This window comes from Chiloscyllium plagiosum, unplaced genomic scaffold, assembly GCF_037043375.1.
Source record: "Chiloscyllium plagiosum isolate Xiang-an unplaced genomic scaffold, Cpla_swu_hap1 HiC_scaffold_4, whole genome shotgun sequence".
NCBI lineage: Eukaryota > Metazoa > Chordata > Chondrichthyes > Orectolobiformes > Hemiscylliidae > Chiloscyllium > Chiloscyllium plagiosum.
In genome coordinates this window covers 8,124,839-8,149,908 of record NW_028270142.1, presented here as the reverse complement: position 1 = coordinate 8,149,908, position 25,070 = coordinate 8,124,839, and the positions used below count along the sequence as shown (strand labels likewise).

The 25,070-nt window shown below is 41.7% G+C and overlaps 1 protein-coding gene across 2 annotated transcripts in view; it reads left to right on the top strand.

The window, feature by feature from the left end:
- The window catches only part of arfgef1 (ARF guanine nucleotide exchange factor 1), a 210,894-nt gene that overhangs the window by 178,343 nt on the left and 7,481 nt on the right, over nucleotides 1–25,070 (top strand). For both annotated transcript variants that reach the window (XM_043689241.2, XM_043689239.2), the window contains 4 exons: nucleotides 2,442–2,514; nucleotides 18,974–19,130; nucleotides 19,991–20,130; nucleotides 23,967–24,135. In XM_043689241.2, coding sequence (XP_043545176.2) covers nucleotides 2,442–2,514; nucleotides 18,974–19,130; nucleotides 19,991–20,130; nucleotides 23,967–24,135 — 539 coding nt within the window. The remainder of the gene's footprint in view (nucleotides 1–2,441; nucleotides 2,515–18,973; nucleotides 19,131–19,990; nucleotides 20,131–23,966; nucleotides 24,136–25,070) is intronic.

The window sequence follows — 25,070 nt, the reverse complement described above, 5'->3', positions numbered from 1 at the left end:
TTTCAGTACAATATTAGGTGTCAGTTATATTTTAGTAAAAGGTGATGTACTCGTACAGTCTTGAGTGTCTGCAACCTTTAAATATTGGCTTTTAGAGAATCAATTCTTTCTCAGTATTTTATTCCCTTTTCCATTTCTGAAGAAATCAATGAATTGGCATCACTGCCATTGGTATCCATTAATTAATTAAGAAGGTTGATGGAGAGATGATGGCCTAATGGTATTGTCACTGAATCTAGAGACAGGTAATGTCCTTAGGTGCGGCACAGTGATTTAGCATTGCTGCCTCTCAATGATCTGCCAGGAACTGGGTTCGATTCCAGTCTTGGGTGACTGTCTGTGTGGTGTTTGCACATTCTTCCTGCGTCTGTCCTCCAGGTGCTCCAGTTTCCTCGCACATTCTAAACATGGCTGAAAATGTGCTGCTGGAAAAGCGCAGCAGGTCAGGCAGCATCCAAGGAGCAGGAAAATCGACGTTTTGGGCATGAGCCCTTCTTCAGGAACCTGAAGAAGGGCTCATGCCCGAAACGTCGATTCTCCTGTTCCTTGGATGCTGCCTGACCTGCTGAGCTTTTCCAGCAACTCATTTTCAGCTCTGATCTCCAGCATCTGCAGTCCTCACTTTCTCCTACATTCTAAACATGTGCGGGTTAAGGGGATTGGCCATGCTAAATTGTCTACAGTGTCCAGGAATGTCCAGGTTAGGTGAACTAGCCGTGGTAAATGTGGGGTTTACGGGAATAGGTTTGGGAGTGGGGTGGTGCAGGCTCATGGGCCTCTTTTTGCACTGGAGGGATTCTGTGATTCGAGATCACAAAATTATTGTGGTAAGCAAGTAGGCCATTCAGCCCACTGTGTCTGCACTGTCTCTTCAAATAAGCATCGTTATCTCATCTCCTGTTTCTTCCCAGTACCCTTGCACAATCACCCAGTGCCCCTTTAAATGCCTCAATTGAACCTACATCCACTACATTTCCAGTGAATTCTACACCCTAACTATTCAATGTGTGGGGAAAAAAGGCCTTGCTCACATCACACTTGCTTCTTTTGAATCCTTTAAATCTCTGGTCTCCTGCTCTTTTATAATGAAACAAAACAAAGAACCATGGACGCTTGAGATCGAAACAAACAAAAACAAAAATTGCTGGAGAAACTCAGCAAGCCTGGCAGCATCTCTGCAGAGAAAACAGTTAGTGTTTCAAATCCACTGACCCTAAATTACAGTCAATGGACTTGAAATGTTAAATCTGTTTTTGCTCCCATTCTTATTCATTTTACAAGTGGAAACCAGTTCTCCCCCTCTATTCTATCCAGCCCATTCATGATTTTAAAAACCTTTATCAAATTTCTCCTTTCGCCTTCTCCAAGGGAAACAGTCCCAACTTACTCATTCTGTCCTCATAGCCCAATGTTACTTGTTCCTGGAGCCTGTAGATCTGATGGGTCAGTTTTAGCACTTCATTCAGTTGTGGTTGCATCTCAACCAAACTCACTGCTGGCATCAATGCACTTTAGTGTGAACTTTTACACTTCATGCACTTTTTGTATCGAAATCATGAGCCAATTTTCCTGTTCCTCACCGAGATATTTTGAGGTCATTTTATAGAATGACTACCTCCAACTAGCTCAGACCAGATCACCCAGCCAGGGTGGGGTTTGAACCTAATGTTGCTTTGGTCTGCAGTTTAGACCCTCATTGAGGATGAGTAGAGTGAGGGAGAAACTTATTTTGATAGAGTAAAGCTTACATGCGTGAGGGTAATACTCTTTAAATAAAACTTTAAAATATGTTTGAAGACTTCATTTTGTGTTGTTTTCTCCTTTCACATCTGTCTATGTTAAAGCTAATATCTACATTGCCACTTAAGCTGATAATCTGGATAACTCAGGACAATCAATGTTGAGACATAGGACCTTCATTGTTTGTACAGCTCACTGTCACACCAGCTGGTGCATTTACCCATTGAATTGTTATTGCATGTTAACTCAAATAGGACATTTCATTGCTTTTAAACATTACTATTTGCCAATAATGCATTACCTGATAGATATGACATTGGGCTAATGACCCCATCATTTCTGGTTTGATCATATGATTCATTGAATTTGACAGACATATTAAATAACTGAGATCAATTTGCATTTCACTCTGATTTGGAATTTTGTTGGAGTGTGAGCACATCTATAGGCAACGACATTGAGTCCTGCTGTAGCATGGCCTTAGAAATATTGTGATATGATTGTGAAAATTTCTGTATTTCACGATTCAGAGTTTGCATTTTGTTTAAATTCTGGATTTAAATGATGCTAAAAATGCTAGTTCACACTACAGGAGGTATTGTATCTGGAGTAGATTAAGTGAGTTCTGTCATGAGAGCATTGTTTAAATTTTATTTTTTAAGTGCAGCAGAATTCATTTTTGAATAATTTATGTATTTTAGATTATTATCGTGGCGACCCTCTCACGCTGAAAGTGATTCTTCTTTGCAAGCTGATACTGGAGAAAAACAGTTGGTATGCATTTCATTATTTCCCTAATTAGCATATTAGCGTCAACTTGCAAAGGGAATATTGCTGACAACCGATCTTTGAAATATTAATATAGGCTTCAAAATATCTTGGAACTTTTTTTTATAGATATTTTTATTAGAAATTTAACATTTTTACAAGTTTACAAAAATAAACAAAACTCTCAAATATAAACATTGATATACAATTAGCTCAAATATACAATAGCCAGAATTTTAAAAAAAAACAAAACAAAACAAAACCGAAAAAAAAAACTATCTACTAATCTAACCTACAACTAACCAGAATGTATATTTAAGTCTCTTACATGCTCGGGATGTATTAGCATCAGATATAATAAAACCCGTATTCGTGCGGGATTCCTTCCCCGAGGGGCCCCGGACCAGCCAGGTTTGTAATCTCAATTAAATAAAAGCCCTTGTTAGGATAGCCGAAATATCTGTATTTATGTAATTCAAAAAGGGCTGCCATATTTTATGAAATAATTCGGTCTTTCGGTGCACCATATTTGTAAGGAAGTCAAGGGGAATACATTCCATAATTAATCTGTGCCTATTTGAAAGTCCAGGGGGGCCCTCAGCCGCCCAATTCACCAAAATATTTTTCCTTGCACAGAAAGAAAGAATAGAAAATAGTCTCTTCCCGTACGTGTCCAGGGAGGGAAAGTTCGAAAAGCCCAAGAGGAGAGATACAGAGTCCACTTTAATTTCCGTTCCTAAAATTTCTGTCAGGGTACTTGCTACTTTAGTCCAATATCTACGGATCTTATGACAGGTCCATAAGCAATGTACAAGAGTGCCCACCTCTATTTTACATTTAGGACACATTGGAGATGCTCCTGCCTTAAACTTTGCCAATCGAACCGGTGCTATATGGGCCCTATGAAGTATCTTCAGCTGGATAGCCTGGGTTCTACATAGAACATAGAACATAGAAGAATACAGCGCAGTACAGGCCCTTGGGCCCTCGATGTTGCGCCGATCCAAGCCCACCTAAACTACACTAACCCACTATCCTCCATATACCTATCCAATGCCCTCTTAAATGCCCATAAAGAGGGAGAGTCCACCACTGTTACTGGCAGGGCATTCCATGAACTAACGACTCGCTGAGTGAAGAACCTACCCCTAACATCAGTCCTATATCTACCCCCCCTTAATTTAAAGCTATGCCCCCTTGTAATACCCGACTCAATACGCGGGAAAAGGTTCATACTGTCGACCCTATCTAACCCCCTAATCATCTTGTACACCTCAATCAAGTCACCCCTAAACCTTCTTTTCTCTAGTGAAAACAGCCCCAAGTGCATCAGTCTTTCCTCATACGATTTTCCTTCCATACCAGGCAACATCCTGGTAAACCTCCTCTGCACCCGTTCCAATGCCTCCACATCCTTCCTATAGTATGGCGACCAAAACTGCACACAATATTCCAGATGCGGCCGTACCAGAGTCTTATACAACTGCATCATGACCTCAGGACTCCGGAACTCAATTCCTCTACCAATAAAAGCCAGTACGCCATATGCCTTCCTCACCGCACTATTTACCTGGGTGGCAACTTTCAGAGATCTGTGTACATGGACACCAAGATCCCTCTGCTCATCCACACTACCAAGTATCCGACCATTAGCCCAGTACCCCATCTTTTTGTTATTCTTCCCAAAGTGAATCACCTCGCACTTAGCTACATTGAATTCCATCTGCCACCTTTCTGCCCAGCTCTGCAGCTTCTCTATATCCTGCTGTAACCTGCCACATGCTTCCTCACTGTCAACAACTCCTCCGACTTTCGTATCATCCGCAAACTTGCTCACCCAACCTTCTAACCCCTCTTCCAGGTCATTTATAAAAATGACAAACAGCAATGGTCCCAAAACAGATCCTTGCGGAACACCGCTAGTGACGGCACTCCATGAAGAAACTTTGCCATCAACTACTACCCTCTGTCTTCTTCCATCCAGCCAATTCCTAATCCAAACCTCTAACTCACCCTCAATGCCATATCTCCGTATTTTCTGCAGTAGCCTACCATGGGGAACCTTATCAAACGCCTTACTAAAATCCATATATACCACATCTACCGCTTTCCCCTCATCAACCTCCTTCGTCACCTTTTCAAAGAATTCAATAAGGTTTGTGAGGCACGACTTGCCCTTCACAAAACCATGCTGACTATCCTTGATCACATTATTCCTATCTAGATGTGCATAAATCCTATCCCTTACAATTCTCTCTAAGACTTTGCCCACAACAGAAGTGAGACTCACCGGCCTATAGTTACTAGGGCTATCCCTACTCCCCTTTTTGAACAAGGGAACCACATTTGCTATCCTCCAGTCTTCTGGGACTACTCCTGTAGACAAAGAGGACATAAAAATCAAGGCCAATGGCTCTGCAATCTCCTCCCTTGCTTCCCAGAGAATCCTAGGATAAATGCCATCAGGCCCAGGGGACTTATCTATTTTCACCTTTTCCAGGATTTCCAGCACCTCTTCTCTACATACCTCAAAGCCATCCATTCTACTTATTTGTGCCTCAGTATTCTCATCGACAACAATGCCCTGTTCCTGAGTGAATACTGAAGAAAAGTATTCATTCAGTGTCTCCCCAATCTCTTCCGCCTCCACACGCAACTTCCCCCTACTATCCTTGACTGGACCTATTCCTACCCTCGTCATTCTTTTATTCCTAACATACCTATAGAAAGCCTTAGGGTTTTCCCTAATCCTATCGACTAAGGACCTTTCATGTCCCCTCCTTGCTGCTTTTAGCTCTCTCTTCAGGTCCTTCCTGGCTACCCTATAACTCTCAATCGCCCCAATTGAACCTTCACGTCTCATCTTGAGATAGGCCGCCCTCTTCCATTTAACAAGGGATTCCAATTCCTTATTAAACCACGGCTCCCTCGCACGACCCTTTCCTTCCTGCCTGACAGGTACATAATTATCAAGGACACTCAATAGTTGCCCCTTGAACAAGTTCCACATATCATTTACACTCTTGCCTTGGAGTCTACTTTTCCAAGCCACACATCCTATGTCATGCCTCACCGCATCATAATTTCCCTTACCCCAGCTATAATTCTTGCCCTGTAGTACACACTTATCCCTCTCCATCACGAGTGTAAAAATCACCGAATTATGGTCACTATCCCCAAAGTGCTCACCTACCTCTAATTCTAACACCTGGCCTGGTTCGTTACCCAGAACCAAATCCAGTATGGCCTCACCTCTTGTTGGCCTGTCTACATATTGTGTCAGGAAACTCTCCTGCACACATTGAACAAACACTGACCCATCTAACGAACTTGAGCTATAGCTTTCCCAATCAATATCAGGAAAGTTAAAGTCCCCCATAACAACCACCCTATTACTGTCACTCATCTCCTGAATCACCTTCCCAATCCTTTCTTCAATGATTCTAGGACTATTAGGAGGCCTGTAAAAGACTCCTAACAGGGTGACCTCACCTTTCCTATTCCTAACCTCAGCCCAAACTACCTCAGATGGCAAGTCCTCATCCATCGTCCTTTCCACCGCTGTAATACTATCTTTGACAAGCAATGCCACACCTCCCCCTCTTTTACCCCCACCTCTGACCCTACTAAAACATTTAAATCCCGGAACCTGCAACAGCCAATCCTGTCCCTGTTCTAGCCATGTCTCCGTAATAGCCACAACATCGAAGTCCCAGGTACCAACCAACGCTGCAAGTTCACCTACCTTATTTCGTATACTTCTTGCATTGAAGTATACACACTTCAAGCCACTTCCCTGTTTACAGGCACCCTCCTTGGAAATTGATGCCATGTTCCTCACCTCCCTACACTCCAGGCCCTGCACCCTGAAGCTACAATCTGGGTTCCCATGCCCCTGCCGAGTTAGTTTAAACCCCCCCCAAGAGCACTAGCAAACCTCCCCCCAAGGATACTGGTTCCCCTCAGGTTCAGGTGTAGACCATCCTGTTTATAGAGGTCCCACCGTCCCCAGAAAGAACCCCAGTTATCCAAAAACTGGAACCCCTCCCTCCTGCACCATCCCTGAAGCCACGCATTTAATTGTTCTCTCTCCCTATTCCTCGAATCTCTATCACGTGGCACGGGTAACAAACCAGAGACAACAACTCTGTTTGTTCTAACTCCAAGCTTCCAACCTAGCTCCCTGAAAGCCTGTCTAACATCCTCAGCACTCCTCCTACCTATGTCGTTGGTGCCAATGTGGACCACGACTTCGGGTTGCTCCCCCTCCCCCTCCAGGACCCGGAAAACACGATCAGAGACATCACGTACCCTTGCACCTGGGAGGCAACATACCAAACGTGAGTCTCTCTCGTTCCCACAAAACCGCCTATCTGTGCCACGAACTATCGAGTCCCCAATTACTACTGCTCTGCTCTTCTTCACCCTTCCCTTCTGAGTAACGGGGACAGGCTCCGTGCCAGAGACCTGAGCCCCGTTACTTACCCCTGGTAAGTCATCCCCCCCACAAGTATCCAAAACGGTATACTTGTTCTTGAGGGGAATGGCCGCAGGAGGTCCCTGCACTGGCTGCTTCCTCCCAGTCCCCCTCACTGTCACCCATCTATCTGCCATCTTTGGAGTTACTACTTCCCTATAACTCTGATCTATGACCCCCTCTGCCTCCCGAATGATCCGAAGTTCATCCAACTCCAGCTCCAGTTCCCTAACACGGTCTTGGAGGAGCTGGAGATGGGTGCACTTCCTGCAAGTGTAATCGGCAGGGACGTCGATGGCATCCCTCACCTCATACATGTTGCAGGAGGAACATTGCACTGCCTTCACTGCCATCCCTCTAAAGCTAACTGTTTAAACAAAAACTGTGTCTAAATAATACAAGCAAAATTCAGCACTTACCTGCTTGCCACAACAGATGTTATTATTAGGTTAGAGGAGGAGGGCGGGTGGGAGGCACTACCCGTGTAGTGCCTCGGGTTCCTCTCCTTCACGCTTTTAAAGGGGGAAAAAAAAACTAACCCAGCTAAGCTTACACTAACTGCTTCCGGGTCTCGGCTGCCCCTCTGCTTGCCGTCACTTCCTCTGCTGCTCCCGCTCTTTCTGTGAAGGAGAGAGAAAACAAAACACCGATGCCCGCTACAGGTAAGTAATTTTGAAAAAAAACTCTTACCTTAGCTGTAGTCTCCCGGGTTCACCTCAACTCGGCCGCTGCTCCCACTCAAATGACCGTTGGTGGTGAAACAGTGAGTATTTATACTCACAGTTCTCCTTCCCGGCTGCCCCTCTGCTTGCCGTCACTTCCTCTGCTGCTCCCGCTCTTTCTGTGAAGGAGAGAGAAAACAAAACACCGATGCCCGCTACAGGTAAGTAATTTTGAAAAAAACTCTTACCTTAGCTGTAGTCTCCCGGGTTCACCTCAACTCGGCCGCTGCTCCCACTCAAATGACCGTTGGTGGTGAAACAGTGAGTATTTATACTCACAGTTCTCCTTCCCGGCTGCCCCTCTGCTTGCCGTCACTTCCTCTGCTGCTCCCGCTCTTTCTGTGAAGGAGAGAGAAAACAAAACACCGATGCCCGCTACAGGTAAGTAATTTTGAAAAAAACTCTTACCTTCGCTGTAGTCTCCCGGGTTCACCTCAACTCAGCCGCTGCTCCCACTCTGTTACAAATAGTAATTCTTCTAGCATTTTCCCAAATATCATTCCATGTTTCTGTGGAGATTTCTAGTCCCAGATCCTGTTCCCATGTTTTAAGCAGATTATCCATATCTCCCGATACTTCATCATGTAGTAAATGATAAATAGTACTGACGGAAGATACCCCCACTGGTCGTAGGACACTACATTCTCTATCGGATTTATAAAGACTATCTAATAACGTAGTCTTCTTCTGTATATAATCTCGAATTTGGAAGTATCGAAAGAGGTCTCCATTGGGTAATCCGAATTTCTGGCGCAGCTGTTCGAAAGACATCAGGACCCCATCTTTAAATAGATCCCCTAGACATGAGATACCCCTGGATCTCCAGAGTTCAAAAGTGGCATCTGTTAACCCCGGTTGGAATCCCCATGCTCCCACTATCGGTGCATAGGGGGATGTTTTATGTGAATTACCCTCATTTTGCCGCATTATATTCCAAGCCTTGATTGTATTCAGTATTATAGGGTTTTTACAGTGATCTGTAATGATTTTCCTCTTGTCTGAGAATAAAAGGTTAATAAGTGGGTATTTTACTTGAGAAGCCTCGATGTCCAACCAGATTGATTGTGGATCAGACAAGACCCAATCAGCTATGTAACTTAATAGGGAACTTAACTGATATTTCCTAAAGTCTGGGAAGTCCAATCCACCCCTTGCCTGTGGCAGCTGTAGCTTCTTCAGCTTAATGAGGGGCCGTCAATGATTCCAGATAAAGGAACCCAACCAGCCATATAATTTACATAAAGCCGTCCTCTGCAGCATCACCGGAAGCATTCTCATAGGATATAGGAGACGGGGCAGGACATTCATTTTGATTAGTGCTATTCTACCCAACCAGGAAATTGGTAGGTCTCCCCATCGCAGGAGGTCCTGCCTTATCCTTTCCAATAAATACACAAAATTAGCCTTATACAACTGACCAAATACTGGAGTAATAAAAATGCCTAAATATAAGAAGCCTTCCAGGGACCAGCGAAAGGGAAAAAGGGATCCATCCGCTAAGCGGGGTATCATAGCAAGGCCACCCATTGGCATAGCCTCCGATTTTGAAAAATTAATTTTATAGCCTGAGAATGCACTAAATGTATTAATAACTTGGATTAAGCGAGGTATGGACATCAAAGGGTTACTGAGGAATAGAAGAACATCATCTGCATAAAGGGTAATTTTATGTTTACCTGTACCAATCCTTGGGGCCACTATATTAGGATCAGCTCGTATAGCTTCTGCTAGTGGTTCAATTATTAGCGTGAATAACAATGGCGAGAGGGGACATCCCTCACGGCAGCCCCTACCCACACTGAAGCTATCCGAACCTAACCCATTGGTAACCACAACTGCTTTGGGATCACTATACAATGTTGAGACCCATTTGGTAAACACCTGTCCAACGCCAAACCTCTCCAATGTGTAAAACAAATATGACCATTCGACCCTATCAAATGCCTTTTCCGCATCTAATGAAACCACTACTCCTGGTATCTTTCCCTGATGACAAGCTTGAATCATATTCAGAGCCCTTCTAACATTATTGGATGACCTACGGCCTTTAATAAACCCCGTCTGATCCTCCTTTATTATATGTGGCAGTATCCTTTCTAGTCTCAGTGCTAACGTTTTAGAGAGGATTTTAAAATCTACATTTAGCAAGGATATTGGTCTGTATGATGTACAATCTTCTGGGTCCTTTCCTTTTTTAAGGATAAGAGAGATATTTGCCTCTTTCAGCGAAGGTGGGAGACAGCCCTGACTATATGCATAGTTATACATGTCCATAAGTGGACCAGCCAGTATTTCTGTAAATTCTTTATAGAATTCAGCTTGAAAACCATCTGGGCCCGGCGCCTTACCATTTTGAAGTTGCCTAATTGCATCAAATATTTCTTGGAGTGTAAGAGGAGCATTTAGGACCGATACTTGTTCCGGAGTTAGGCCTGGAAAAGTCAAATTTTTAAAAAATGACTGCATCCTCTTCGTCCTATTTTCACAATCCTGTGATTTATATAACTCAGAATAAAATTCTCTAAAGATCGCATTAATCTTTTTGTGATCATGAGTCAAAATACCGATACTTTCCTTGATAGACGTAATAGTCTGAGGGGCCTTTTTTTTCTTTGCAAGAAATGCTAAGTATCTACCCGGTTTGTCACCATATTCATATAACCTTTGCTTTGCAAATAATATTTCCCTCTTAGCCGTTTGAGTAAGCGTAGTGTTTAGAGCTGTCCTAAGAGCTGTAATCCTTTGCAATTTAATAATAGAAGGTCTATCAGTGTATGCTGTTTCAGCCGCTTTTAAACGGGCTTCAAGCAGACGCTGTTGTTCTCCCTTTAATTTCTTCTGGGTCGCTGAGTAGGAGATGATCAAGCCTCGCGTGTAAGCTTTGATGGTCTCCCACATCATTGACGGGTTGCTAGCTGTACCTGAATTAATTTCTAAAAAAGTTTTAAATTCTTGAGAGAAGTACTTTACAAATTTACTATCTTTCATTAAGAAGGGGTCCATACGCCAATGCCGAGGGGATGTCCCATTGTTCCTCGCCTTGGTTTCCATATATACAGCAGCATGGTCAGAAATTGCTATACTACCTACTTTACAGGATGATATGGAATTTTAAAAAATCGAGGGGGCAAAAAACATATCAATTCTGGTTTGACATTTATGTGGATTAGAGTAGAAAGAAAAATCTCTACCCTGTGGATGAAGACATCTCCATACATCTACTAATCCTAATTCTTTGTTCAGATCCATCAATTGTCTAGATCTGGGAGATACTCCTGCAGTACTCTTGGGAATCCTATCTATTTCCGGATCCATAATACAATTAAAGTCTCCCCCTATAATTATATGACGGGCATCAAAAGCCATCAATTTTGAAAAGGCTTCCGTTATAAATTTAAAGGGGTGTGCCGGCGGGCAGTACAAATTTAAAATCCCATATTTCTCTCCATTTATGAGGGCTTTAATCAAGATATATTGTCCAGATTCGTCTTTTATCTGCTTTAGGATTTTGAAAGGGAAATTCTTCCGAACAAGGATAACAACTCCCCTGCTTTTTGAGCTAAAAGAAGAAAAAAAGGCCTGATCAAATCCGCCCTGTCGTAATTTCAAGTGTTCTTTATCTGACAGGTGTGTCTCCTGTAGGAGAGCTATATCAACTCTTTCCTTCTTAAGATTTGATAATATTTTCTTCCTTTTGACTGGCGAATTACTCCCCTTGACATTCCAGGTGCACCACTTAACCGACTGATCAACCATAATCCTCTGGGCCAATCCGAGACCCCTCGGGAGGGGGAAACCCTATCCAGAACATCCCGAGCATGAACCCTATCCAGAACATGTAAAATTTACAAAAATAAAACCTCTTTAATACACCCACAACAATACAGTAAAAAACTATTTCTAAATAAAAAAAATATAAAACGTATCTAAGTGGAGACTTTCCCCCTTGTTCCCAGGGGGTGTCACTTCCTCTCCAAAAGTCCATCATATCCTCTCCCAACCAATGCCCCACCCTTGACCCAGGCACTCCTCAATAAAATGAGGAGAATTCAAATATAATACAAAGCTAGAGTTAACAGTGAGCACCCTACCCCCACCCATACCAATACCTGGGTATATTTGGTAATGTTAATACCATATATAAACATATAACTATAAAATTACCAGCTCAACGAATAATAATTAAATATAATAATACAAAATAACAAGGGGAAAACAACCCCGCTCCTAGAGACAGAGATAAAATTGAATAAGGTAACCACCTCCCCCCACCAACATTAACCAACCCCCCCAGCTTTTATATATATACACACACATATACATACATCCCTCATATATACATAAAATAATAACAGAAAACAACCCCAAGGGGGAGGGCAGAAAATCAAATTCCTCTCCCCACCCCCATGATAATATTAAACAGTAAGGTAAGAGAAAAAAAAAGTGGGGGGATATAAACCAAAGCAGGGGGGGGAAAGGCAGACCAACATCCATTATGTCTTACAGTTTATCTAAGAGAGTCCAAGAATTCCTTAGCCTTTTCTGGTGATCCAAAGTTATATACGGATCCTTCATGGTTAAAGTGTAACGTCGCTGGATAGCGTAAGGAGTACTGAATATTTAAGTCCCTTAAACGCTTCTTCTCCTCGTCGAATGCCTTCCTCTTTCGAACCAGAGCCGGGGAAAAGTCCTGAAATAGCATGATCTTGGATCCTTTGTAGATCATAACTTGGGGGTCTTTTCCGAGATTTCTAGAGGCTTCTAGGAGTATCTGCCTCTCCTTGTAGCTCTGCAGCCGGAACAGGACCGGGCGTGGGCGCTGGTTCGAGCCGGGCCCGCGTATTGCGACCCGGTAGGCCCATTCTACCCTTACCCGGCCTGATCCAACTTGCAGATTTAAAAGCTGTGGCAGCCACTGCTCCAGGAATGCTGTAAGCTGGCCTTCCTCTTCCCGTTCGGGAAGGCCCAGCAAACGAATATTTTTTCGACGACCTCGATTATCGAGGTCGTCAATATGATTTTCCAAGGTCCGGACTCGGCGTTCAATTTCTTGAATCTCTCGGTCGTGCTTCTGCAGCGCGGCCGAGAGAGAGAGTCCCAACGATTTCTGGGTTCTGCAATAAAGGCATCGATCTTCGAGTCAAGCTTGGAAATCATTTCTGCAAGGCTTGTTACTGTTGGTAAGTCCCCCGGGGCGGCTGTGGACGCCTCTGCTGCAGCAGGAGAGGGTGGGGGAGGGGTTCCTGCTTGCTGAGAGCTGTGGGCTCCCTTCCCTTTCGTCATTTTAACTTAGGATTAAATTGTTTAAATGTAATATTGCACAACCAATTAAATTACACAACTATTATAAATGATTTGGTGAGTGTGGTAGGGGGTGGGTGACCCACTGTACCCAAGTCTTGGGAGGAGCACTATAGACTCAGTCTTGCTGGGTCGCCGCCATCTTGGATCCCCCATCTTGGAACTTTAACAGTAATGTAAAACATAAGAACTGTGCAGCACAGATACAGGCCCTTCAGCCCATGATATTGTGCTAAATGTGATGCCAAATGAAACTAATTCCTTCTGCCTGTCCACGGTACATATCCCCCTATCTAAAAGTCCCTGAAACCACTCCCCCCAACCCCCCCATCATTATCTGCCTCCACCTCTGGCAGCACCTTCCCATCTTCGACCACCCTGTTTAAAAGAACTTGCCCCTCACGTTCCCTCTCTTAGCTTAAATGCATGCCCTCTAGTATGAGACATAATGTTAGTCATTTTAATGTGCTTCTACTATTGCATTTTTAAGTGCAGTTATTTACTTGAAAATTCTCCCATTTTTCTTCAAATCTGCCAGTGGCACCCTCTGATCCAAAGACAAATAAACTACAAGGGCAAACCAGCGAGGAATGTAAAAACTGACAATGTGTTCCTTTAAACATATAAAAAAGGAGAGGTCCAAATGAACATTGGCCCCTCAGAACATGAATCTGGGGAGACAGTTTTAATAACAAGAAAATGGCAGATGAGCTAACAGATGTGTTGTATCAATCCTTAAGGTGGAAAATATTCCGAACATCCAATTAGTGTTAATGAATATAAGGGAGGAATTAGGTGCCATCGCCATCACTAAAGAATGTTGTCTGGATTAGAGCAGTTTCAGTGGACGCTTTCAGTACAAAGCAGCCACTTGATTGCCATCCTACTCAAACCTTCAATATTGATTCCAAACACCACTGATACTATTGCAATAGTGTGTACTTTCTACAAGATGCACTGCAACAATTCACCAAGCCTCCTCTGAAGACACTTTGCAAAACACCAGTCGTTTTACACCTAGAAAGACAGAAATAGTAATGAAGAAAGTGATGGTATGCTTGTCCTTATTGGTCAGAGCATTGAGTGTAGGAGTTGGGATGTTATGTTGCGACTATACAGGACATTGGTGAGGCCCCTTTTGGAATATTGTGTTCAATTCTGGTCTCCTTGTAATAGGAAAGATGTTATGAAACTTGAATGGGTTGAGATAAGATTTGCAAGAACGTTGTCTGGGTTGGAGGAATTGAGCAATAGGGAGAAGCTTATAAACCTTGTAGAGGTTTATAAAATCATGAGGGGCATAGCGAGGGTGAATAATCAAGGTTTTATCCTCCGGATAGAGGAGTCCAAAGCTAAGGGACGTAAGTTTAAGATGAGAAGGGAAAGATTGAAAGGTACCCAAGAGCCAACTTTTTCACACAGAGGGTGATGTGTGTGTGGAATGAGCTACCAGAGGAAGTGGTGATAATTGGTACAATAACAACATTAAGGCGGCATCTGGATGAGTACGTAAATAGGAAGGGCTTGGAGGGATGTGGGCCGAATGGTGTCAAATGGTCCTAGATGAATTTAGGATATCTGGTCAGCATAGACGAGTTGGACCGAAGAGTTTGTTTCTGCTTCTATGCTGGTAACTCTGACTCCAGATAGTATTAGAGAAACTAATGGAGTTAACAGTATTATGATTCCTGGCCCTGATTGGTTTACATCGCATTGCCAGTGGAGGTGATGGAAGCAGGCATGTTAGCAATGTTTAAGGCATATCTTGATAAACACATGAACAGGAGGTAAACAGAGGGATAGAAACCTCATTTGGGGAAAAAAGTAGTGGGTCTAAATAAGGATTAGGAACCGACACAGGCTTGGTGGGCCAAATGGTTGTCTATGCTGTACTCTTCTTTGTTCTACATAGTAAAAGAGGTAGCTGCAGAAATAGTGGATGCATCGATTGTGTTTTTCCAAAAATCATTGGTTCTGGAGAATTACAAGAGGATTGGAAAGCTGCTAATGTGACATCCCTATTCAAAAAGGGAGGGAGGCAAAAAGCAGGTAACGATAGGTTAATTAGCCTAACAACTATTGTTGGAGAGGTATTGGAATCTACTATTAAGAAAATCATAATCTCATCAAGCAGTGTCAGCATGGTTTCGTTGAAGGGAAATCGTGTCTGAATAATTTATTAGAGTTCTTCGAGGAAGTGTGAACCAGAGTGGATAGAGGGGAACAGTAAACGTTATAATTGGGCTTCCACAAGGCGTTTACCACAATCCCTCACAAAAGGTTAAGTCATAAGATAACACCTTATAGTGTTGGACATAGTAAATTGGCATACATAGAGAATTGGCTCATGGGCAGGAAACAGTGAATGGGGATGAGGAGTTATTTTACAGATTGGTGACCCACAAGCAGTAAGGTTCCACTAGGATCAGTGCTGGGACTACACATGTTCACAATATATATTACTGACTTGAGAAAAGAAAGCAAATGTACTATAACCAAATTTGTAGATTTCACAAAAGTAAGCGGAAAGAGATGGTTGTGAGAGGGGTGCAAACAGTTCAGTGAGACTTTGACAAAGGGTCAGTTAGACTCGAAACGTCAGCTCTTTTCTCTCCTTACAGATGCTGCCAGACCTGCTGAGATTTTCCAGCATTTTCTCTTTTGGTTTCAGATTCCAGCATCTGCAGTAATTTGCTTTTATCCAGTTTAAGTGGGGAAAAAAAGTTGGGAAATGGAATATAATGTGAGAAAATGTGAAGTTCCTTATTTTGGAAAAGAGAACAAAAGAGCAGAATATTATTTAAATTGAGAGAAACTGCGGAAAGCTGCAACACAAAAGGACTTAGAGGAGGTAGGACTAGTGCACGAAACAAAGTTAGCTCAGCTGCAGCAGGTAATCAGGAAGCCTAGAGTAATGTTGGCCCTTAGTTCAAGGGTGTTGGAGTAAAAGAGTAGGGAAATCTTTCTTCAACTGTGAAAGGTGCTGGAGATGTCACGTCTGGAATGCTATGAGCAGTTTTGATCCCCTTATTCAAGGAAAGATGTAATTTTACTGGAGTCAGTTCAGAGAAGATTCACGAGGATGATTCCCAATATGGAGGGATTGTTTATCAACAAAGCGTAAACAAGTTGGGTCTCTACTTAAGTTTAGAAGAATAGGCTGATCTCTTTGGAGCATAGATGATTCTAAGAGGCTTAACAGAATAAATGCAGAGAGAATATTTCCCCTCATGGGAGAGTCTAGGACCAGAGGGCATAACCTGAGGGTTAAGGAGCCTAATTAAAGATTGAGATGAAGAGGAATTATTCCCCTACAGGGTTGGAGCTCTTTGCCACAGAGAGCTGTAGGGACAGAGTCTTTGTAAATATTTAAGGCTGAGGTAGATTGTTAATCAGTATGGGAACCAAGGATTGTGAGGAAAAGGGACACAAGGAATGTTAGATCAGCCATGATCCTGTTGCATGGTAGAGTAGATTCGAGGAGCCAAATAGGCTACTCCTATTCCTATTTCTTACAGTGTTATGGTCTTGCAAACCACCAAAACATCCCATTTACACTTTGTTTTGGCATCAACATGCTGTCACCTCACCTTGAAGCTCATCTGTTTTAGAACTCCATGTTTGAATCTCTTCCGTGATATTACTACCCCAGCACAATGTTCAAATGAATTTCATAAAGGTCACAAATCCATTCGTTCTGACTGTAATAATCATAAATGATCACTCAATGTCCTCTTTGAGCTTCTTACAATATTTGGCATAATTGATGGTATGATCCCTTTTTTACGTTTCTCCATACAAGATTGCAATCATTTGGTTCCTTTCTCACCTACCCATACACACGGAGTGAATCAGTCTTTCTCCAGCTAATACCCATCATACCTCCTGAATGTATCAATTCTGTCACCAGGTCTACCTCACCATCACATTACTCAACCCATTTACTCTGGCTAGATTGTCAGATTCTATCCGATCTCTAGTACTGAATGAAAAGAAACTTGCTCCAACTGTGTTTAAGGTGAAAGCCATCGCCTCAGTCTGTCACAAGTGCCATTCCCATAGCACTGGTTTCTTCCCTGTCTTTGGCAGGGCTCAACTGAACTAGATTGTTTGTAACACAGGTATCACATTTGATCTTGAGATGAGATCTGACCCATGTATCTGGGCAATCATTGAGACTCCCTATATCCACTCTAAAACATGACCTGTTTCCACCCTGACCTGTGCTCACCTTTGGACTTAACTGTTCCCTCATGGTTCTGGCTGGCCTTGCCTTTTCTACACTGCAAACTTTAGATCAGCCAAAAAATCTATTGCAATGTCATTCAAACAAATAGTTCCCCATAGGAATTAATTTGCCACTCAACTATGTACCCTTTGTCATTCACCTCATTTTTATCATTCTGTACACTTTCCATACTCTCCTTGATTCCCTGCAAGGGCTGGTTACAATAAGACAGGGCCCCAATATATACATATTTTTGCCCTCCCCTGCACTTCTTTGTTTCCTGGGATAAAAGGCATCAAAATGCTTTTTTTTTTAAATGCAGACACATTAGAAAAGGAAAGAAGTTGCCTTTGTAACTTTCTTCCTCTGAAGTTTATTAGAAATTCATATATCACCAATGACATGCAATTAGTCCTCACCAATCTTTAGCTCATACAGCTAGAAATAATTAGTTTGTTTCAAAATACACCTTTGTAAGAAAAAGTATTCGGTAAGGTTAAATGAAGACAAATTGTCACTGATTTATTATTTTTTTCTCTCTCCCTTTCTGCTGGGCTTTCTCCTCCGCACTCCAGCTAATACACTTTCTAAAGTTAACAGAAAAAATCTTCAACAGGTACATAATCACTGGGCACTGTTGTTACACTCACATTCATATAGTCTTTCCGTCTCATAAAGTAACAGAAGTTTTATCTGACTGAAGTTCAGTTTTTTTTTCATCCAGCCTTTCTCCAGTAGCTGAAAAACATTTGATTGAGAAGTTGGAAAAATTATCTCATTGACAGCTCTGGTTGAGGCTGGGAAAATTGCACAGGGTCAAGCTGCAAAATGCTCATCTTCCGCCTTGGAACACTTCAACACCAGGGCATCAATGTGGACTTCACCAGTTTCCTCATTTCCCCTTCCCCCACCTCACTCCAGTTCCAAACTTCCAGCTCAGCACTGTCCCCATGACTTGTCCTACCTGCCTATCTTCCTTTCCACCTATCCACTCCACCCTCCTCTCACCTTCATTCCACTCCCATTCACCCATTGTACTTTTTGCTACCTTCCCCCACCCTCCTCCCTGACCTATCACCTTCATCCCCATCCCCACTCACCTATTGTACTCTATGCTACTTTCTCCCCAACCCCACCCGAAACGTCGATTTTCCTGCTCCTCGGATGCTGCCTGAACTGCTGTGCTTTTCCAGCACCACTCTAATCCAGAATCTGGTTTCCAACATCTGCAGTCATTGTTTTTACCAAAATGCTCAGGTTCACAGGTGTAGGCAGAAATGTCAAGTCCAAGCACAGTAAAAGTTATAATTAAGGCCGTCTATTACAAATCACTGTTATAATAAACAATAAAATTGATGAAAATGTGTTTATGCTTTTACTTTGAACACAACTGCAGGTTCGATTGTGAGATATACTTCGTGAAATATGATAATAGATAATGTGCATTGAGATTATCTCTCAAACAATCTAAATTATTGGCATTCTTCCTCAAGGGTGCAAGACTAAACCATTCAGGTTTTAACAAAACTATTGCCAGTTGTTTCGGAGAAGATATTTTGTTCCTGGTAAAGTTGCTGAAGATCAGCTTGTGTGAAAACCTGAGTAGTAATTGTGCCATGAAGTGTAAATTTCAAACTCATATGTAATAAATTGAAGCTTAGAATAATATTGCTTTTTTTGATTATTTAATATAAATCCAATGATACAGATTTTTCTATTGTCTGTTTCCTTTCCTAGGATGCCATTTCTCAAAAGTCAGTTGACATTCTGAGTAAAGGTGATGACCAACAGTCTGTCACCAGTGCAGAGAGGAACCCTTCAGACTGGCGTCAGAGCCAGTTTAGTCTGGTATCCAATACCAGTGATGATGCTGCTAAAGCTAAGACACCAACAAGTAAGTTTTTGACAACAAAAGTAAAAATATCACACTTTTCCAAATATTTCACAACATATTTCTTGTAGGATATTGAAATCAAAAAGCATCCAAACCTCTGTCGGCCTTTAGCAACATTTGCAGTAAGGATATAAAAGTAACTTTTCCTGGGCTAGTTTTCTGTTCATTTAACTTCACTTCCACCTTCTCCAAATTAGGAATCTATTTTACCAAAAGGAAATTCTTGAAAATATAATGGTCTAAAATGAGTTTGTTTATGTAATTCGAGTTTTTAATCTGTAAAAGATACATGCTCTTAGGAATGTGAGAAGTTCAGTTTCTGTTTTGTGCTAAGTTAGTGAATCTAGATTGACTTAATGTTTAGGCACAATGCATGTGACCTCATCAGTCCCATGCTGAATAACTACGATTTGACTATCCATGGATCTGTATTTGTATAGAATGTGTAGGAATTTGGCAAGGGCAAGATCAAACTTGTCTTATGTTACCATCCAGCTCTGAGTAATAGACTCAAGGATTGACAAAAAAAAATTAAGAGTTGAGAAAAAAAAAGGTTACAGTGACAAAATCTGAAAATCCCTTAAGTTAATAAAATGCAACAACAATATTTTCATCAGTCACTATGTTTTTTATACTTGCCCGTGTGCAGCTGTAATTATTTGAAACAAAGAATCAAATACTTATAGAATTCATGTCTTAAGCCTTATGTTACTTTTATTTATTTCGATAAATTTTATGATTCACTGTTAAATTATTTATATTATTAGTATTTCTGAGTAGTTTATTGATTGTATTTTGAATTGCACAAGTTCGAAAATAAAGACGATGATCGATTTCTTTCTTTCTTTTATTTCTTTCAGAACTGTCAGAGCAGAAGTTGTTTGCTGCACTCCTCATTAAATGTGTTGTCCAACTCGAGTTAATTCAGACAATCGATAACATTGTGTTCTTTCCTGCAACCAGCAAAAAGGAGGATGCTGAAAACTTGGCTGCAGCTCAGGTATTGACCAGTTATGTGATTTTTGTTGAGTGTAAACCTTTTTTACTTTGTGGATTAAATAAGTGGCTTAAAGGTTCACAGCAGGTAACCTCCAAAAAAGCACATTCAACATTTGTTAGAAGCTGTCTTCTTAATGTGTCCTAGTTTTAAAGCAACAGTGCAAGATAATATTTGACATTTTTGAAATAACAAAGTATTCACTTGTATTTCCGATTCTGTAGCAACGTTGTTAGTTTCGAAAAATATATATCTAAGACATATGGCACTGAGGTAAAAACAATGACTGCAGATGCTGGAAACCAGATTCTGGATTAGTGGTGCTGGAAGAGCACAGCAATTCAGGCAGCATCCAAGGAGCTTCGAAATCGACGTTTCGGGCAAAAGCCCTTCATCAGGAATAAAGGCAGTGAGCCTGAAGCGTGGAGAGATAAGCTAGAGGAGGGTGGGGAGAAAGTAGCATAGAGTACAATAGGTGAGTGGGGGAGGGGATGAAGATGATAGGTCAGGGAGGAGAGGGTGGAGTGGATAGGTGGAAAAGGAGATAGGCAGGTAGGACAAGTCCAGACAAGTCATGGGGACAGTGCTGGGCTGGAAGTTTGGAACTAGGGTGAGGTGGGGGGAAGGGGAAATGAGGAAACAGAGACTGGCCATTCAGTCCACTTGTTGATTGATCTATGGATTAGTGACTGGTTATCAATGGCAGATACCTGTTTCATCTGTCAACAACTGTGTGATTGGTTCGTGGATAATTGAACAGCTGGGGCTAGGAAAAAGTTATATAGAGAGAAAAAAGTTGTCCAATTCTTCCCCAGCTTGGGTGTGGTCTCTCTTCTCTCTCTCTCTCTGTGTTCTGAAGAGTTCAGTTCATCTTGTTAGCTGTGAATTTTAACTAACAACTCAGAGAATTTTTGAGTGAACCAGGTACATAGTGTGTCTCACCAACCAGTGGAAGCATCCAGAGAAAGGTGACTTGAGCAGCTTGCTGGCCAGCAGAAGAGTTATAAGGATCATCTCAACAACAGGACCTGTGAAGCAAAGACTTTCTTTGTCTCTCCAGTTTTCCCCTGTCTGTTATCTCTGTGTGTCTGTGTAAAGGAGAGTTTATAAAGGGATTAGAATTACAATTAATAATATTAAATGACAGTGGTTTATGACTGCTTACATGTAGCTAGTCTAATTACAAGGACTGATTCTTGTTCAGTGCAGAAATCTGGTCCGTTCTTGTTTTTAATCAATCTAGTCTAAAAGCAGGTAAATTGGGGAACTTGTGCACTTTATAAAAACTTTTAAGCTTTGTGATGGCTTTGGGAATAATGGAGCTCAAATTCCAGCATGCTACCCCATTAACATGTGACTGTGCAAAGGCAGGCATTTCATTAGCCATTGTGATTATTTTCTGAACTATTTTATAGCATTTAAATGAATAGTTATCCCTTAATGCATCTTGCTAACAAAAATCTGTTAATCTGTTTAAGATTCATAATTGATTTAGTATTAATAGCTATTTGCAGAAATGCCTTCCAACCTCTGTCCCTGATTGAAGAAGTGTTGCTAATTTTACCCCTGAGAGTTTTGGCTTTATGATTTTGCCTTGTGATCTCAGTCCTGAACTTCCCAAACAGCAATAGCAGTTTATCATAATTCTACCCATCTTGCCTCAATATCTTGAACATCTCAATTCAATCGACCTTAACCTTGTACATTCCAGGGAATGGAATCCCACATTTTGTAATTTCTCTGTGATTTAACCCCATTAGTCCAGATGTCATTCTATGTCATAGGTAAACCTATGCTGCATCTCTCCAAGGCCGGCATCCTGGGCATGTCCCAGCAAGACAATGTCCAATGCAGTGGTCTATCACATGCTGGCCATCCCAGCATGTACACTCTGCTCAAGCAGCGGAGACTGCGCTGGCTGGGTCACGTCCACTGCATGGAGAATGGCTGCATCCCAAAGGATGTCCTCTATGGAGAGCATGCAGCCGGGAAGAGACCCTCAGGTCCATCACCCCCATGCTACAAGGACGTCTGCATGAGAGATATGAAGGCGCTTGATATCGTGATGGAGTCCTGGGAAAGGTTTGCAGCTGACTGCACTAGATGGAGAAGCACCCTGAACAAACACCTCAAAACAGGGGAAAAGGAAGCTGATGAGTGCTGCAGCAGACAAGCGGGCACCAAGGAAGGAGTGCAGCGGCTCGAGCAGATCAATGACCACATACAGATGTGACCTCTGGGACTGGGACTGTCACTCCAGCATTGGTCTCTTCAGTCACAAGCAACGTTGCTTCAGGGAAGCAGAAATCCAGAACGAGGATGTGACCCATGGTCAGCCATGACCAAAAGGGCCTCACTCACCAAGGCCGGTATACCCAGAACCTCATGTGGTACACCAGGTGTCAATGGACCAGGGCTTAATATTACTGAAGTGTGATTTCAGTACCCCTTTCACTGTGCATCTCCAAAAATAAAGATTAGCATTCCATTAGTCTATTCATTTTCTGTGCCTCTTCATGATATTTCTCTTCAGAGTTCTATTTACCCAGCTTTTCTTTATTTAGAATTTTGCATTTCCTATTTTAAGTCCAAAATGAATAACATCACATTGTGCCATTTAGACAGCGTGGAGTGTGGTGCTGGAAAAGCACAGCAGATCCGGCAGCATCTGAGGGGCAGGAAAATCGGTGTTTCAGACAAAAACCCTTCATCAGGAAGAATACCAATAAAAACATAAAAACATAAAAAATAAAATAAGTAAAAGCTTGAATATATAAAGCGTTCCTGATGAAGGGCTTTTGCCCTAAACGTCAATTCTCCTGCTCCTTGGATGCTGCCTGACCTGCTGTGCTTTTCCAGCACCACACTCTCGACTCTAATCTCCAGCATCTGCAGTCCTCACTTTCGCCATTTAGATTGGCTTGTCTGTTATTCCAATTCTGTTGCTTTCTGAACAACAAATTACTTGACTGCTTCTTCCCATGGTAGTAATGATGATCAGAATTTAAACTTTTGAGAAATTTGAGAGCAACTAGTTTTACCAGACTACTAGTATCTATCTTGGATATGCAGGGTATCAAACAAATACGAAGTTCAGTGTTTGCTTGTTAAACACTGCAAAACAATGAACATGGTTCCAGTATGCACATCGAGAATCCTTGTTCCAGTCACTTAGCCCATGAGAACAGTAGGGTTTCCACTCAACCAGTTATAAACAAAGTATACTTGGGAAATCTTGAGGATTTGAAGAATGCTTTGTATGTTCAGGTTTTTACTTATTTTATTTTTGTTTTTAAGCTTTAATTGGTGTTCTTCCTGCAGCCATACATCCAACCGATGTATAACAAAGGTAGCGACAATGCCCACATTGTTATTAATTAGTCGATTGTACTGTAACATTGATACGCAGCTAGAATTTGTAACTTGGCAAGAACTATTGGCTGTTTGGATTTTGTAATCTACTTTCATTCTGCTGGTCAGGTTTTGTACGTTATAATTCCATGTGGCAATAATTTATTTAAATTGAGATTATGGGGAACAGCAGCATTGATCCAGAAATTTGGCATGAACTCACTGAGTATGAGTACATGTCTTATGAAATAGCTTTATTACATTTTTGCCGTATACCCACCACATCTCACCCCCCCCCACCAAAATAATGGTCTTAGTTTCCAGCTTAATGGTGTGACTCAGTGATGTAAAATAGAACAATGAAGACATCAGTCATTGGTATGTCAGTTTGTGTTGCTGTTCGGGCTTGCAATGTACTGTATTAACATGTAAGGTCAGAACTGCTAACTTGAATACGCAAATTCATTGCTTTCCTTTACCATTTGCAGAGAGATGCAGTCAATACTGATGTGCATGTTGAAAAACAAGACCAGGGAATGTATCGCTACCTAACTTCAAAGCAGCTTTTCAAGTTGCTGGACTGCCTACTCGAGTCTCATCGATTTGCCAAGTCCTTCAATTCTAACAATGAACAGAGGACTGCACTGTGGAAAGCAGGTATATGTCTAATAATTATCATGAGGTTAGCTGTACAGGATTATCATCACAGGAACCGTAGAGAAATTAATCCACACAATGCTGTGTAATTCCATGTTGGATGCAATTGTTAAGGCCAACTGTTTGAAAACAAGGGAGGCATCTCTGGCACAGTATATCCCAGTCTGGCACAGTGATGAATCCTTGAGTTTATTTAGCAATTCTTTGTGAAATTAGTTTCAATCAAATTCAATTTTAATTTTAGTAAAAACATAACTTAAGGAATAGGAGCCAGTGTAAATCTTTACTGCAGAGAGCTCTGGAGGCTGGGTTGTCAAGATAGAGGATTTTTAATCAGTCAGAGTGTCCAGGATTATGGGGATAAGGCAGGAAAGTGGCGGTCTTACACCTTATGCCAGCTTCTAATCGTTATTTATGTGCTGCTTTGTGACATTTTTAATATCCATACAGACAATATCCACCATATTCCCCTCAATCATCTTTTCTGCTAAATAATCAAAAATTGAAATGCATTAATTAAACAGTATATTCATATCCCTTATCTGAGGAATACTTTATGCTAGATGTGAATATATCATCTCTCATGGTGATCCAGGCAATAACCTTGGGAATGATCATGTTCTCATATCCCACATTAGAAATGTTAAACACACCACATGTTAATATCTGTGAGACCAGTGTTACCAGCAATACACCAACTAAATAATCTCTTAAATGCTGTGATAATCTTTCAAACAATGGTAGATATCCAATCATGACAGAGCAAAGAGAAGCTTTATTGTCTGATGGTTTGCTACTGGTTTGAAGTCCATAATAGAGATTTAACCACGTTGCATACAATTTTCTGCTCAATAAATTAGGTGATCAGAACACTGTGTGTTAGGTATGTCCAGGTATCTTATACCTTTTTCTTGCAATGTCCTTGCTTATTACAC